At 36.6% G+C, this 13,795-nt stretch overlaps 1 protein-coding gene across 2 annotated transcripts in view; it reads left to right on the top strand.

The window, feature by feature from the left end:
- LOC128653408 (tyrosine-protein phosphatase non-receptor type 22-like) overlaps positions 1-13,795 on the top strand; it is a 290,064-nt gene that overhangs the window by 227,115 nt on the left and 49,154 nt on the right. For both annotated transcript variants that reach the window (XM_053706667.1, XM_053706666.1), the window contains exon 15: positions 5,515-5,642. In XM_053706667.1, the coding sequence (XP_053562642.1) occupies positions 5,515-5,642 (128 nt within the window). The remainder of the gene's footprint in view (positions 1-5,514; positions 5,643-13,795) is intronic.

Below are 13,795 nucleotides of genomic sequence, written 5' to 3'. Positions count from 1 at the left end.
CAGGTGACACGCACACACGTGTATATACATACAGTCGCATACCTAAGGTCGTTTGACCCCTAGAGAGAATAGTATTGGCAGCTTCCGTTCAATCATGGCCATCCCCAGTAATCTGTGCCAATGCATATGCGTGCAATAGCAGTGCAACAACATTTGCATATGATAATGACCATTTTGGTTTCACCTTCAGATTTGAAATAGAATTTGTGCTTCTTTTTAGGGCAGCAGCTCCTATACTAGGTCACCACCGTTAGGATTCTGCCTATTTTATATATCTATATATATATATATATATATATATATATATATATATATATTTATATATATATATTATATTATATATATATATATTTATACTGTATAGATATACATATGTGTCTGTGTGTGTGTGTGTGAACTACATCCTCATTACAGCATGTGCTGGGCTGACACATAAACAGACTACAGAATGGATGTTAGTAGGGAGTTTATTGCAATTTCTTTATCAATCAACTAGCCAGTAAGGGACGTTCCCTGCATTTCAGGATGTGAAGGAGTGACAAGCACAGTGCAATATAGCACTGCATGACACAAGTGTTCTGCTGCATTTTTAAGTTTTATTACATTTAACTTTACACATTCTAGTTTGTATTTCAATGCAAATAAATTCTGTATACATCAGTGTATTTAAGATTGTGATTTTACAAATATTTTGCAAATTCTTATTATAATTTGACAGTTTTGTGTAACTTTAACAAATTAGACATATACTTGTTATATGTCTATCTTTTACAAATTACATTGCACTTTGTATTTGTTCTATTTGAAATCAAAGAAGAAGGTAGGAAGCAGCGGTCTGATGAATGCTGCTTGATAAATACTGACTGCAGGTTCTCTTGTGAGAGCCTGCAGTCGAATAACGGCGAAGGGCTTGATAATGTCTCTCCAAGCAGGAGAACATTTTGTTATCAGGCCCTTAAAGGGACACTGAACCCAATTTTTTTCTTTTGTGATTCAGATAGAGCATGCAATTTTAAGCAACTTTCTAATTTACTCCTATTATCCTATTATTCTTTATTTGAAATGCAAGAATGTAAGTTTAGATGCCGGCCCTTTTTTGGTGAACAACCTGGGTTGTCCTTGCTGATTGGTGGATAAATTAACCACCAATAAAAAAACTGCTGTACAGAGTTCTGAACCCAAAAAAAAGATGCCTTCTTTTTCAAATAAAGATAGCAAGAGAACGAATAAAAATTGATAATAGGAGTAAATTAGAAAGTTTCTTAAAATGTTATGCTCTATCTGAATCATGAAAGAAAACATTTGGGTTCAGTGTCCCTTTAATGCTAAATCTAGCCCTGCCAAATGAATACTCTCTGTGCAATGTATCATAACTAAATGAAATATGAAATATGCATTCTTATACTTTTTAATATCATATTCTTCTTATGTCAAACTTGCCCCTATCACCTTGTTCAGCCTATTCTCCAATATTGAAAGACAGATTTTATGTAATTTATATTACATCATAATTTAGTTTTCAAAATCTGGGGCGCGATCCGATATCGATCGCAGTTTGCGGCGCAAGCGAGGGAACCGGCGTCGCCCGCAGTTTCAGCTCGCAACTCGAGCTATCCCATATAGGTCGCCGTCAGATGCTAACGTGCCGTAAGTCTCACAAACCAGCGATGTCCAGAAATCTGCGTAAGTACAGATTTCTGGCGTCGCCAGTGACTTGCGCCACGTTAGAATCTGCCGGCGCCTATAAAACCTGACTAAAGTCTAAAACACCCGCACTGTCTAACACGCCTCCCTAACATAGCCCGCACTGTCTAACACGCCTCCCTAACATAGCCCGCACTGTCTAACCCTCTATCCGCTATCCCCCCTCACTAGCCTAACAATAAAAATGCTATTAACCCCTAAACCGCCGCTCCTTTACCCCGCCGCAACCTAATAAAATTATTAACCCCTAAACCGCCGCTCCCGTACCCCGCCGCCAGCTATATTATATCTATAACCCCCTAAAGTGAGCCCCTAACACCGCCGCCATCTATATTAAAATTATTAACCCCTAATCTAAGCCCCTTACACCGCCGCCATCTCTATTAAAATGATTAACCCCTAATTTAATCTACCTACCCTGCCGCCAGCTATATTATCTATATTAACCCTAAGTATATTATAGTTAATATAGGTATTACATTATATATATTAACTATATTAACCCTAATTATATTAGGGTTAATATAGTTAATATAGTTACTATAGTATTTATATTAACTATATTAACTCTATCTAACCCTAACACCCCTAACTAAATTTATATTAAATTAATCTAATTAATTTATAAACTAAAATATTCCTATTTAAATCTAAATACTTACCTATAAAATAAACCCTAAGATAGCTACAATATAATTAATAATTACATTATAGCTATGTTAGGGTTAATATTTATTTTACAGGTAAATAGTTAATTATTTTAACTAGGTATAATAGATATTAAATAGTTATTAACTATTTAATATCTACCTAGTTAAAATAATTACCCAATTACCTGTAAAATAAATCCTAACCTAAGTTACAAATACACCTACACTATCAATAAATTTAATAAACTACTAACATCTATCTAAAAATACAATTAAATTAACTAAACTAAATTACAAAAAAAAACAAACACTAAATTACAAAAAATAAAAAAAAGATTACAAGATTTTTAAGCTAATTACACCTATTCTAAGCCCCCTAATAAAATAATAAACCCCCAAAATAACAAAAATTCCCTGCCCTATTCTAAATTAAACAAATTTCAAAGCTCTTTACCTTACCAGCCCTTAAAAGGGCCTTTTGTGGGGCATGCCCCAAAGAATTCAGCTCTTTTGCATTCAACAAATACAATCACCCCCCCCCCCCCCATTACAACCCACCACCCACATACCCCTATTCTAAACCCACCCAAACCCCCCTTAAAAAATCCTAACACTACCCCCCTGAAGATCTCCCTACCGTGTCTTCACCACACCGGGCCGAACTCCTGATCCGATCCGGGCGATGTCGTCCTCCAAGCGGCAAAGAAGAATTCTTCCTCCGGCGACGTCTTCCTCCAAGCGGCAGCAAAGTCTTCATTCTTCCGGCGGCATCTTCAATCTTCTTTCTTCGCTCCGCCGCCGCGGAGCATCCATCCCGGCCGACTGCTAAACTTGGAATGAGGTACCTTTAAATGACGTCATCCAAGATGGCGTCCGCCGAATTCCGATTGGCTGATAGGATTCTATCAGCCAATCGGAATTAATCAGCCAATAAGATTGAGCTCGCATTCTATTGGCTGTTCCGATAAGCCAATAGAATGCGAGCTCAATCTGATTGGCTGATTGGATCAGCCAATCGGATTGAACTTGAATCTGATTGGCTGATTCAATCAGCCAATCAGATTTTTTTAACTTAATTCCGATTGGCTGATAGAATCCTATCAGCCAATCGGAATTCGGCGGACGCCATCTTGGATGACGTCATTTAAAGGTACCTCATTCCAAGTTTAGCAGTCGGCCGGGATGGATGCTCCGCGGCGGCGGAGCGAAGAAAGAAGATTGAAGATGCCGCCGGAAGAATGAAGACTTTGCTGCCGCTTGGAGGAAGACGTCGCCGGAGGAAGATTTCTTCTTTGCCGCTTGGAGGACGACATCGCCCGGATCGGATCAGGAGTTCGGCCCGGTGTGGTGAAGACAAGGTAGGGAGATCTTCAGGGGGGTAGTGTTAGGATTTTTTAAGGGGGGTTTGGGTGGGTTTAGAATAGGGGTATGTGGGTGGTGGGTTGTAATGGGGGGGGGGTGATTGTATTTGTTGAATGCAAAAGAGCTGAATTCTTTGGGGCATGCCCCACAAAAGGCCCTTTTAAGGGCTGGTAAGGTAAAGAGCTTTGAAATTTGTTTAATTTAGAATAGGGCAGGGAATTTTTGTTATTTTGGGGGTTTATTATTTTATTAGGGGGCTTAGAATAGGTGTAATTAGCTTAAAAATCTTGTAATCTTTTTTTTATTTTTTGTAATTTAGTGTTTGTTTTTTTTTGTAATTTAGTTTAGTTAATTTAATTGTATTTTTAGATAGATGTTAGTAGTTTATTAAATTTATTGATAGTGTAGGTGTATTTGTAACTTAGGTTAGGATTTATTTTAAAGGTAATTGGGTAATTATTTTAACTAGGTAGATATTAAATAGTTAATAACTATTTAATATCTATTATACCTAGTTAAAATAATTAACTATTTACCTGTAAAATAAATATTAACCCTAACATAGCTATAATGTAATTATTAATTATATTGTAGCTATCTTAGGGTTTATTTTATAGGTAAGTATTTAGATTTAAATAGGAATATTTTAGTTTATAAATTAATTAGATTAATTTAATATAAATTTAGTTAGGGGTGTTAGGGTTAGATAGAGTTAATATAGTTAATATAAATACTATAGTAACTATATTAACTATATTAACCCTAATATAATTAGGGTTAATATAGTTAATATATATAATGTAATAACTATATTAACTATAATATACTTAGGGTTAATATAGATAACATAGCTGGCGGCGGGGTAGGTAGATTAAATTAGGGGTTAATAATTTTTATATAGGTGGCGGCGGTGTAAGGGGTCAGATTACGGGATAGATAAGGTAGATGGCGGCAGTTTTAGGGGCTCACAGTAGGGGGTTAGTTTATGTAGATGGCGGCGGGGTCCGGGAGCGGCGTTTTAGGGGGTAATAACTTTATTAGGGATTTGGGGGGGGGGGGGATCGCGGTTGACAGGGAGATAGACATTGCGCATGCGTTAGGTGTTAGGTTTATTTTAGAAGATCGCGGTTGACAGGGAGATAGACATTGCGCATGCGTTAGGTGTTAGGTTTATTTTAGCAGCTAGTTTAGGGAGTTACGGGCTCCAATAGTCAGCGTAAGGCTTCTTACGGCTGCTTTTTGTGGCGAGGTGAAAATGGAGTAAGTTTTCTCCATTTTCGCCGCGTAAGTCCTTACGCTGCATATTGGATACCAAACTGCGCGGGTTTGGTATACCTGCCTATGGCCCAAAAAACTGCGGGCGACGGCAGAAATATACGCGCGTAACTTCTAGCTTACGCCGTATATAGGATACCAAATCCGCGCAATTATTGGCGTCGCCGGCTTTTGCGGGCGACGCTTTATATCGGATCGACCCCCTGATTCCTAAATGCACTTCTATATATGAAATAAAAAGCATGCAGTCTAAAGTGAATAAAACAGCTTTATTGCATATTACATTGCACTGCATTTATTTATGGGAAATGATCCTTTTGGAATTACATCACTTTTAATGTAAAATCTCCCTTTTTTTGCATTCCACAACAGAATCCCATCAGATTTCAAAATTCAAAGTAGATTACAATAGCTTGCTGGACAAATCATCTGTATTGTATCTAGTCCTTGTATGTTGGCTTTTATATTTCATTGTGCAGTTTAAGCAGATCTTGCCTTTATCTTTGTCTGTCTTTGTATTCAGCAGAATCACCACAGGATTCAGTAAAACTGCAGCCACCTTCTATGAATTTAAGAATTGGGACTTCATTGGAATGGAGTGGTGTGCCCCAATGTGCGAATGATGATTTTAAACACATGATGCGCAGTAAGGTAAGCATTAGCAACATATTTGTACCTAGGCATTACAAACAATATCAGCATGACTTTATTAATTAAAAACTTGCAAATTCTATAGATTTGAAAGGACTCTCTTATCTTAAATAAACAATAAACAACAATATAGGGCTAGATTACAACTGGCGTGCTAATGATAGCACTTGTGCAATAATTAGCTTTGCTCGACTGTGCTACCATTAGTGTGCCACTTTGCTATTTCAAGTCTATGGTAAAGTACGCTAAGCAGAGAAGGGTTAGTGCGGCCAATTTCACACAAGCACAACCATTACTTTCAATGGATACTCCAACTGTGCTAATTTGCTGGTATTACAAGTTGAAATTTAGAGGTCGCGCTCAAGTGAAAACCAAAACTGCTCTAGAATATTTAGCGCACCTTGAGACCTGAAGTAAACTGTAATTGTTAAAAAAAAGTTGTACAAAACAAATGTAAAACACATTACAATGCATTACACACATATATACACTTTTTAATAAAAATATATCATTGGATATTTTCTCTTTTTCGGATTATTCTCTGTAAACCCTAGAGATGGTTGTGTGTGAAAATCTCAGTAGATCAGCAGTTTTTTAAATATTTAGACCAGCCCGTCTGGTACCAACAACTATGCCATTTTCAAGGTCACTTAAATCCCCTTTCTTCCCCATTTTGATGTTCGGTTTGAATTTCAGCAAGTCATCTTCACCACGTCTAGATGCCTAAATGCATTGAGTTGCTGCCATGTGATTGGCTGATTAGCAATTTGTTTTGCCTAGCAATTAAACAGGTGTACCTAATAAAGTGGCCGGTGAGTGTATGTGTATATATATATATATATATATATATATATATATATATATATATATATATATATATATAAACTGAAGTGCAGACACTCTCTGGATTCTTCAATATTTCACACTTTTATTGTGCAAACGTAACGTTTTCAAGGAATAGTGCTCCCCTTCTTAAGACAAAAACGTCACATGTTTGCACAATAAAAGTGTGAAATATTGAAGAATCCAGAGAATACCTGCACTTTGTTTGTATTGTACCTGCTGGCAACCTGTTAGCTGAAACCTTTAAAGTGAGAGTGCACTTCCTTGAGAAATATATATGTAGCTATAGATATATATTTTACTAAACAAACATCAGATATATATGTTATGGGTAAAGTGATAAATTAGGGTAATGCTAGGATTACTCAAGTGGCTGTGGCTAAAGCCATATATATATATATATATATATATATATATATATATATATATATATATATATATGTATATTTATATGTATATATAAACTGTATATTGTGTGTATATATATATATATATATATATATATATATATATATATATATATATATATATATGTTGAACACTTAAGTTAAATAGTTACTATTTAGTTTGAAATCATAACCAAGTCTCCAGGGCATAATTATAAAAATCACTTATGTCCACATTACCATAAAGTGGCATGAGATATATATATATAATTCAATTAACATTGTCATCTATTTCTTCTTTATATATTAGGGCAAGCATTGTATACATAATCTAGTGAGTTTTAAGTCCACAATTCAAGCAACATCTCATAAATATCCAATTTGCCCATTAGACTGATTAGATATGTTAGTGACTTCCACTGGGGACAAGCTCCACATATTCATCCCATTTGACATTTTGATTCCTTCCCTATTTTTGACAACTCTAGACCAAGGGCTCTATGTACGAAGCAGCATAAGCTGCTCCGGAGCCCTTGCGGGGTAGGTTTGCACATGGGAGTCTGATTCCCACTTGCTCGCTCTGGGTGATTGACAGTCCCTTCTCTCATGTGAGTGAAGGGGAGGGCATTACACACTCATCTGAGTGTTTAATGATGCATACAGGCCAGTGGATGAACAGATCCACTTCCCATATGCAGTAAAGGCATGCCGACCCCGTTTCAAGTTGAGAAGCTTGTCCACACGCCAGTTAATATATGGGGCCCCAATATTTCAGTTTAGGATTTGCAATAAATCAGTTTAGCATAATAATTACATTATTACTTAATTTGATCCAATTGTGAAATTAATTTAATGCATACAAGCAAAAATACAAAAATATATGTATTTGTAATAAATAGAAATTAAAGAACATTTATTGTATCATGCATGCAAGAAAAATAATCAATGTTACTAAATAAATCTTCAATATATATTAATTCAAAAATAGCAATCCTGGCAACCAAATGTTAGCTAATATATTTGATAATAATTTAATAAATTGTATGGACATGGAAGTCGTAAAATAAATTTTCAGAATTTAAAAAAAACTTCCCATCTGATTTCTGTTATTAAATGTAACTCTTCCTCTTGGTCTCCATTGTTGAAATGCACCTCCTTTGCATCATGAGTGTGCACGTCTTGAGTACTATAAGACAACAATGCTTGTAACGTGGCTATAAATAGTTTGACACATGGGTGCTCCTGAGCCTTCCTCAGTATGCGGCCATGGAAGTTTCAGAAAAGAAAAGGAAACCAAGAGAATGAGGAAAATTTGATAATAGTAAATGTAATTATATTTTTTCACTTGTAGGGGCATATTTATTATGGTGCGAGCGCACATGATCCGATATAGCGGATCATGTCCGCTGCACATCGATAAATGCTGACAGCATACGCTCTCAGCATTTATCATTGCACCAGCAGTTCTTGTGAACTGCTGGTACAATGCCGCCCCCTGCAGATTTGCGGCCAATCGGCCACTAGCAGGGGGTGTCAATCAACCCGATCGTATTTGATCGGGTTGATTTCTGTTCGCCGCCTCAGAGCAGGCGGACAGGTTATGGGGCAGCGGTCTTTAGACCGCTGCTTCATAACTTCTGTTTCCAGTAAGCCAAACACGGGGCATCAAGCTCCAGAGCAGGCGGACAGGTTATGGAGCAGCGGTCTTTAGACCGCTGCTTCATAACTTCTGTTTCCAGTAAGCCAAACACGGGGCATCAAGCTCCATACGGAGCTTGATAAATATGCCCCATTGACTCAATCTATGTCATGAACGTTTAAATTTGACTTCATTGCTGTCCCTTTAAATGGACATTAAACACTAAATAAATGCTATATAGAATGATGCATTCAAAGAAAAGATAAGTCTGAGAGTAACATGTAGATGTAGTTTTTAAAGTTGCATTAGCTGTTTAAATATTGACAAAATAACTGTAAAATTTGAGTGTTTATAAAACAATGGGAGCTGCCATGTTGTAACTTAGGTTACCTTCTTTGCTGTGGCCAATTAGAGGCAGTTATAAATAGGTCGATAGAGTGTGCGGCCAATGGCTGTGTGGAATCAAACAGTGTTCTGCACTTCCATGTCTAACAGCTCACAATTTAAGAATGGAATTACAGGAAAAGAGGACAAAATACATAATAAAACTATATTGTAGAGTATTTTTTATACATATATGATTTATCCTTTTATATTGCTATTGCAAGGTGTTTAACGTCCCTTTAAAGAACCATTCAAAGGGACAGTCTAAGTCAAAATTAAACGTTCATGAATCAGATAGGGCATGCAATTTTAAACAACTTTCAAATTTACTTTTATCATCAAATTTACTTTGTTCTCTTGGTATTCTGTGTGGAAAGCTAAACCTAGGTAGGCTTATATGCTAATTTCTAAGCCATTGAACAGCCTCTTATCTCAGTGCATTTTGACAGTTTTTCACAGTTAGACTGTTAGTTCATGTGTGTCATATAGCTAACATTGTTGTCACTCCCGTTGAGTTATTTAAGAGTCAGCACTGATTAGCTAAAATGCATGTCTGTCACAAGCACAGACATAAGGGAGCAGTCTGCAAAGGCTTAGAAACAAGGTAATCACAGAGGTAAAAAGTGTATTGATATGAAAATTTTGGTTATGCAAAACTGGAGAATGGGTAATAAATATCTATCTTTTTAAACAATAAAAACAAAAAAATTCTGGAGTAGACTGTCCCTTTAATACAGCAGAATTTAATAATCAACAAATGTATAACAAAAAGACAATGCAATTACACTTTCTTTGAATTTCAAATGAGCAGTCATTTTATTCTGACACATTTTAAAGTTTCCTTTAATTTCCTTGAGAAGCACAGTCCCCTACTCTCTGGCAATCAATTGGGTGAGGGCATGGCCTGTAAATCACCCTGAATGTATAGGTTCAGGATGATTTATCTGTGCCACCTCAGAGCTCCACCAGAAACAGTGTTCATAGTACTAATGCTTCTCAACTTGCTGTAAGCAGAGTAACATGGGCAAGCCTGCACTGCAATGAGTCCAAAGCAACCTTTTGTCCTACTGATTGACTACCTGGTCACAATTATTTTCCCTAAAACTGTTGCAATTTCCATAACTGTCGCAATGCTGCACAACAAATATATGTCTAGGTAAATGTTGCTTTCTAATTATGTATGTAGAGACCATGGGGCCGATTTATTAAGATGCGGGCGGACATAATCCGCTGTAGCGTATCATGTCCGCCCGACATCTAGTGAAATGCTTGTGCAATGCCGGACCCTGCAGATTTGCGGCCAATCGCCCGCTAGCAGGGGGTGTCAATCATCCCGATCGTATCTGATCAGAGGTGGTGGATAAATTAAGGAGCAGCAGTCTTAAGCACGCTGCTTCTTAACTTATGTTCTCGGCGGAAACTACTTCATTCGAAACATGTTAAATCGGCCCCCACAACTGAATTTATCGGTATTAGATAACATAATCACACCCAAACTGACATATTTTTCTTTCACAAATTTGGGTCAATTATATTTTTATATAGAATTTCAGTCATCTACTACAATTTTAAATTATGCTTGTAATGTGTGTTAAAGACAGAATGCCAGATTATGAGTAGAGTGGTAATTACTGCTCACGCTCGCACACTAACTCAGCTACAAGTATGATTTTTGCGTGCGTCGGATATCTCGCGTACTACAAGTTGAAAGTAAAAAGTTTTCGCTTGCACACTAACCCAACTCGTGCAAAAAGCCGAACTTACAATTTCCCGATCACATTTACATTTTCCCCCATAGGCTTCAATGTAATGTGAAAAGTGGAAAAAAACTTTAACACCCTACTCACGCGTAAACTTGATCATGTTTAACCAAGGCACTAACCCAACATGAAATAATAATATTTCACATTCCAATGTTCTTCACATAGCATAATATGTTCTATTTATTTATGAACAGATATTTCTATTTATATATACAATTTTTTTGTGGTAAAATATATATCTATACCTATACACACACATACACACACACACACATAAATATATATATATATATATATATATATATATATATATATATATATATATATATATATACATAGGAATATCTATTTAAAAATACTTAGAACATATTCCCCTATGTGAAGAACATTGGAATATGAAAAATTTACAGCAAATACATAGTTAAACACTTTTTAAATATGAATATTGTTTAAAGGAACATGAAACACTTTGAGATTGTAATATAAAATGATAAGATAGATAGATAGATAGATAGATAGATAGATAGATAGATAGATAGATAGATAGATAGATAGATATAAAGTCTGCAATATACATTAATTATTTATTTTGTCCCCTTTTCCTGAAATTCCATTCCGAAATTGTGAGCTTTTCAGTTCCTGTTAGAAATGCAAGTGCAGAATGCTGTTATTTTCCACACATTTCATTGGCTGCACACTCTAGTGACCTATTTATAACTGTCACTAATTGGCCACAGCAGATAAGGTAATCTAAGTTATTATAACATGGCAGCTCCCATTGTTTTATATAGACACTAAAACTTTACACTTATTTTGTCAATATTTAAAGGGACACTCAAGTTAAAATTAAACTGTCATGATGCAGATAGATTATGTAATTTTAAACAACTTTTAAATTTACTTCTATTAACAAAATGTGCACATCCTTTTTATATTTACACTTTTTTAGTCGCCAGCTCCTACTGAGCATGTGCAAGAATTCCCAGAATATACATATTAGGGTTGCACCGATACCATTTTTTTAAGACCGAGTACAAGTACCGATACTTGTTTTCAAATACTCGCCGATACCAATTACTGATACTTTTTTTTAATGTCATGTGACACTTTACCAAGCACAATACAGACTAATTATTTAAGATTCCTTCTTTATAATTATGAAGGACTGTAGCTCAAAAGACATTATGAAATAATAAAACAGGTTTTATTTGACACAAAGTTCACAGAACATATTTAGAAATAAAAATATTACAATAAAATATATATTAACAACAACAATAAATAACAAATATAAAATTGCAACCAACAAAAAGTGCCATACAGTAAAAAATAGAACAGAATACTGTTTAATCATGGTGAACAACACTATGGGCTAGATTACATTTGACTGGTAAGCTTTACCAATGCTCTCATTACACGTCCTAATCCATTAAAGTCTATGGAGTTGGAAATGTGAACAGAGCATTGGTAAAGCTTACCAATCAAATGTAATCTAAATCTAGTCCTATAATTGTAGGATGAGTGTTCATTGGGATTAACTTAATTTTTCCTATGAGTACTCTTCCTGCAATTATATAAGCTAAGATGTTCCTCAGAGTACAGTATGTTTTGAACATAATTGTGCAAGATGAGAACTAGCAGTATAAAAGGCAATCTAGCAATTAGAATATTTTTTCAAAAGTTAGTGGCAAGTTCTTTTTAAGGAGCAGAACAGAAGCATCTCTGCATGTTCAGCTATAAGTCTGTTTTTGCTATCAGTAAGTAGGTTCAACTTTACACACTACTGCATGGGGCAGAAATATATTTTTGGGCCATTTCTCTTGCAAGGTGTATCCAGTCCACGGATTCATCCTTTACTTGTGGGATATTCTCATTCCCTACAGGAAGTAGCAAAGAGAGCACACAGCAAAACTGTCCATATAGCTCCCCCTCTAGCTCCACCCCCCAGTCATTCTCTTTGCTGGCTCTAAGCACTAGGGTCTCTCTCGGGAGTGTAAAGTGAATGTGGTGTTAGATTAGAGAAATAATCAGGTGGGCGGAGGATCACTCCTGCCATCTCTCAGCAATTCACATCCCAGGAGTAGACAACTGGGAGTCGTCAGACTTTTCACCCGGGGGAGTGGGAACTCCACCCAGAGGTATTTGCCCAGCTGACTCAGCTTTGGGGCACCCCAGATTTGGATCTGATGGCGTCCCGTCAGAACACCAAACTTCCTCTCTACGGGTCCAGGTCCCGGGATCCCAAGGCGGTATTGATAGATGCTCTTGCAGCGCCTTGTTCCTTCAATCTGGCTTATGTTTTTCCACTGTTTCCTCTCCTCCCGCTTCTGGTTGCCAGAATCAAGCAGGAGAAGGCTTCAGTGATTCTGATAGCGGAATATATCTTTGTTGGTGTGAATCCAAGGGTTACTCATGGAGTAAGATTAGGATTCCCAGGATATTGTCCTTTCTCCAAGAAGGACTGGTGAAAGGATTGTCAGCTAGTTCCTTAAAAGGACAAATATCTGCTTTGTCTATCCTGTTACACAAGCGTCTGGCAGAGGTACCAGACGTTCAAGCGTTTGCTCAGGCTTTAGTCAGAATCAAGCCTGTCTATAAACCTGTGGCTCCGCCATGGAGTTTGAATATAGTTCTTACAGTTCTTCAAGGGGTTCCGTTTGAACCTTTACATTCCACAGACATTAAGTTGTTATCTTGGAAAGTTTTGTTTTTGATAGCTATCTCTTCTGCTCGAAGAGTTTCAGAATTATCTTCCTTACAGTGTGATTCATCTTACCTGGTGTTCCATGCAGATAAGGTAGTTTTGCGTACCAAGCCTGGTTTTCTTCCTAAAGTTGTTTCTAACAAGAATATTAACCAGGAAATAGTTGTTCCTTCTCTGTGTCCTAATCCATCTTCGAAGAAGGAACGTCTATTACACAATCTTGATGTAGTTCGTGCTTTAAAGTTCTATTTACAAGCAACTAAGGATTTCAGACAAACATCTTCATTGTTTGTTATCTATGCAGGTAAGAGGAGAGGTCAGAAAGCGACTGCTACCTCTCTTTCCTTTTGGCTGAAAAGCATCATCCGTTTGGCTTATGAGACTGCTGGCCAGCAGCCTCCTGAAAGAATTACTGCTCATTCTACTAGAGCAGT

Source organism: Bombina bombina, chromosome 3, assembly GCF_027579735.1.
Source record: "Bombina bombina isolate aBomBom1 chromosome 3, aBomBom1.pri, whole genome shotgun sequence".
Taxonomy (NCBI): Eukaryota; Metazoa; Chordata; class Amphibia; order Anura; family Bombinatoridae; genus Bombina; species Bombina bombina.
The sequence above is the reverse complement of the archived record's forward strand: the minus strand, read 5'-3'. Positions and strand labels throughout refer to the sequence as shown.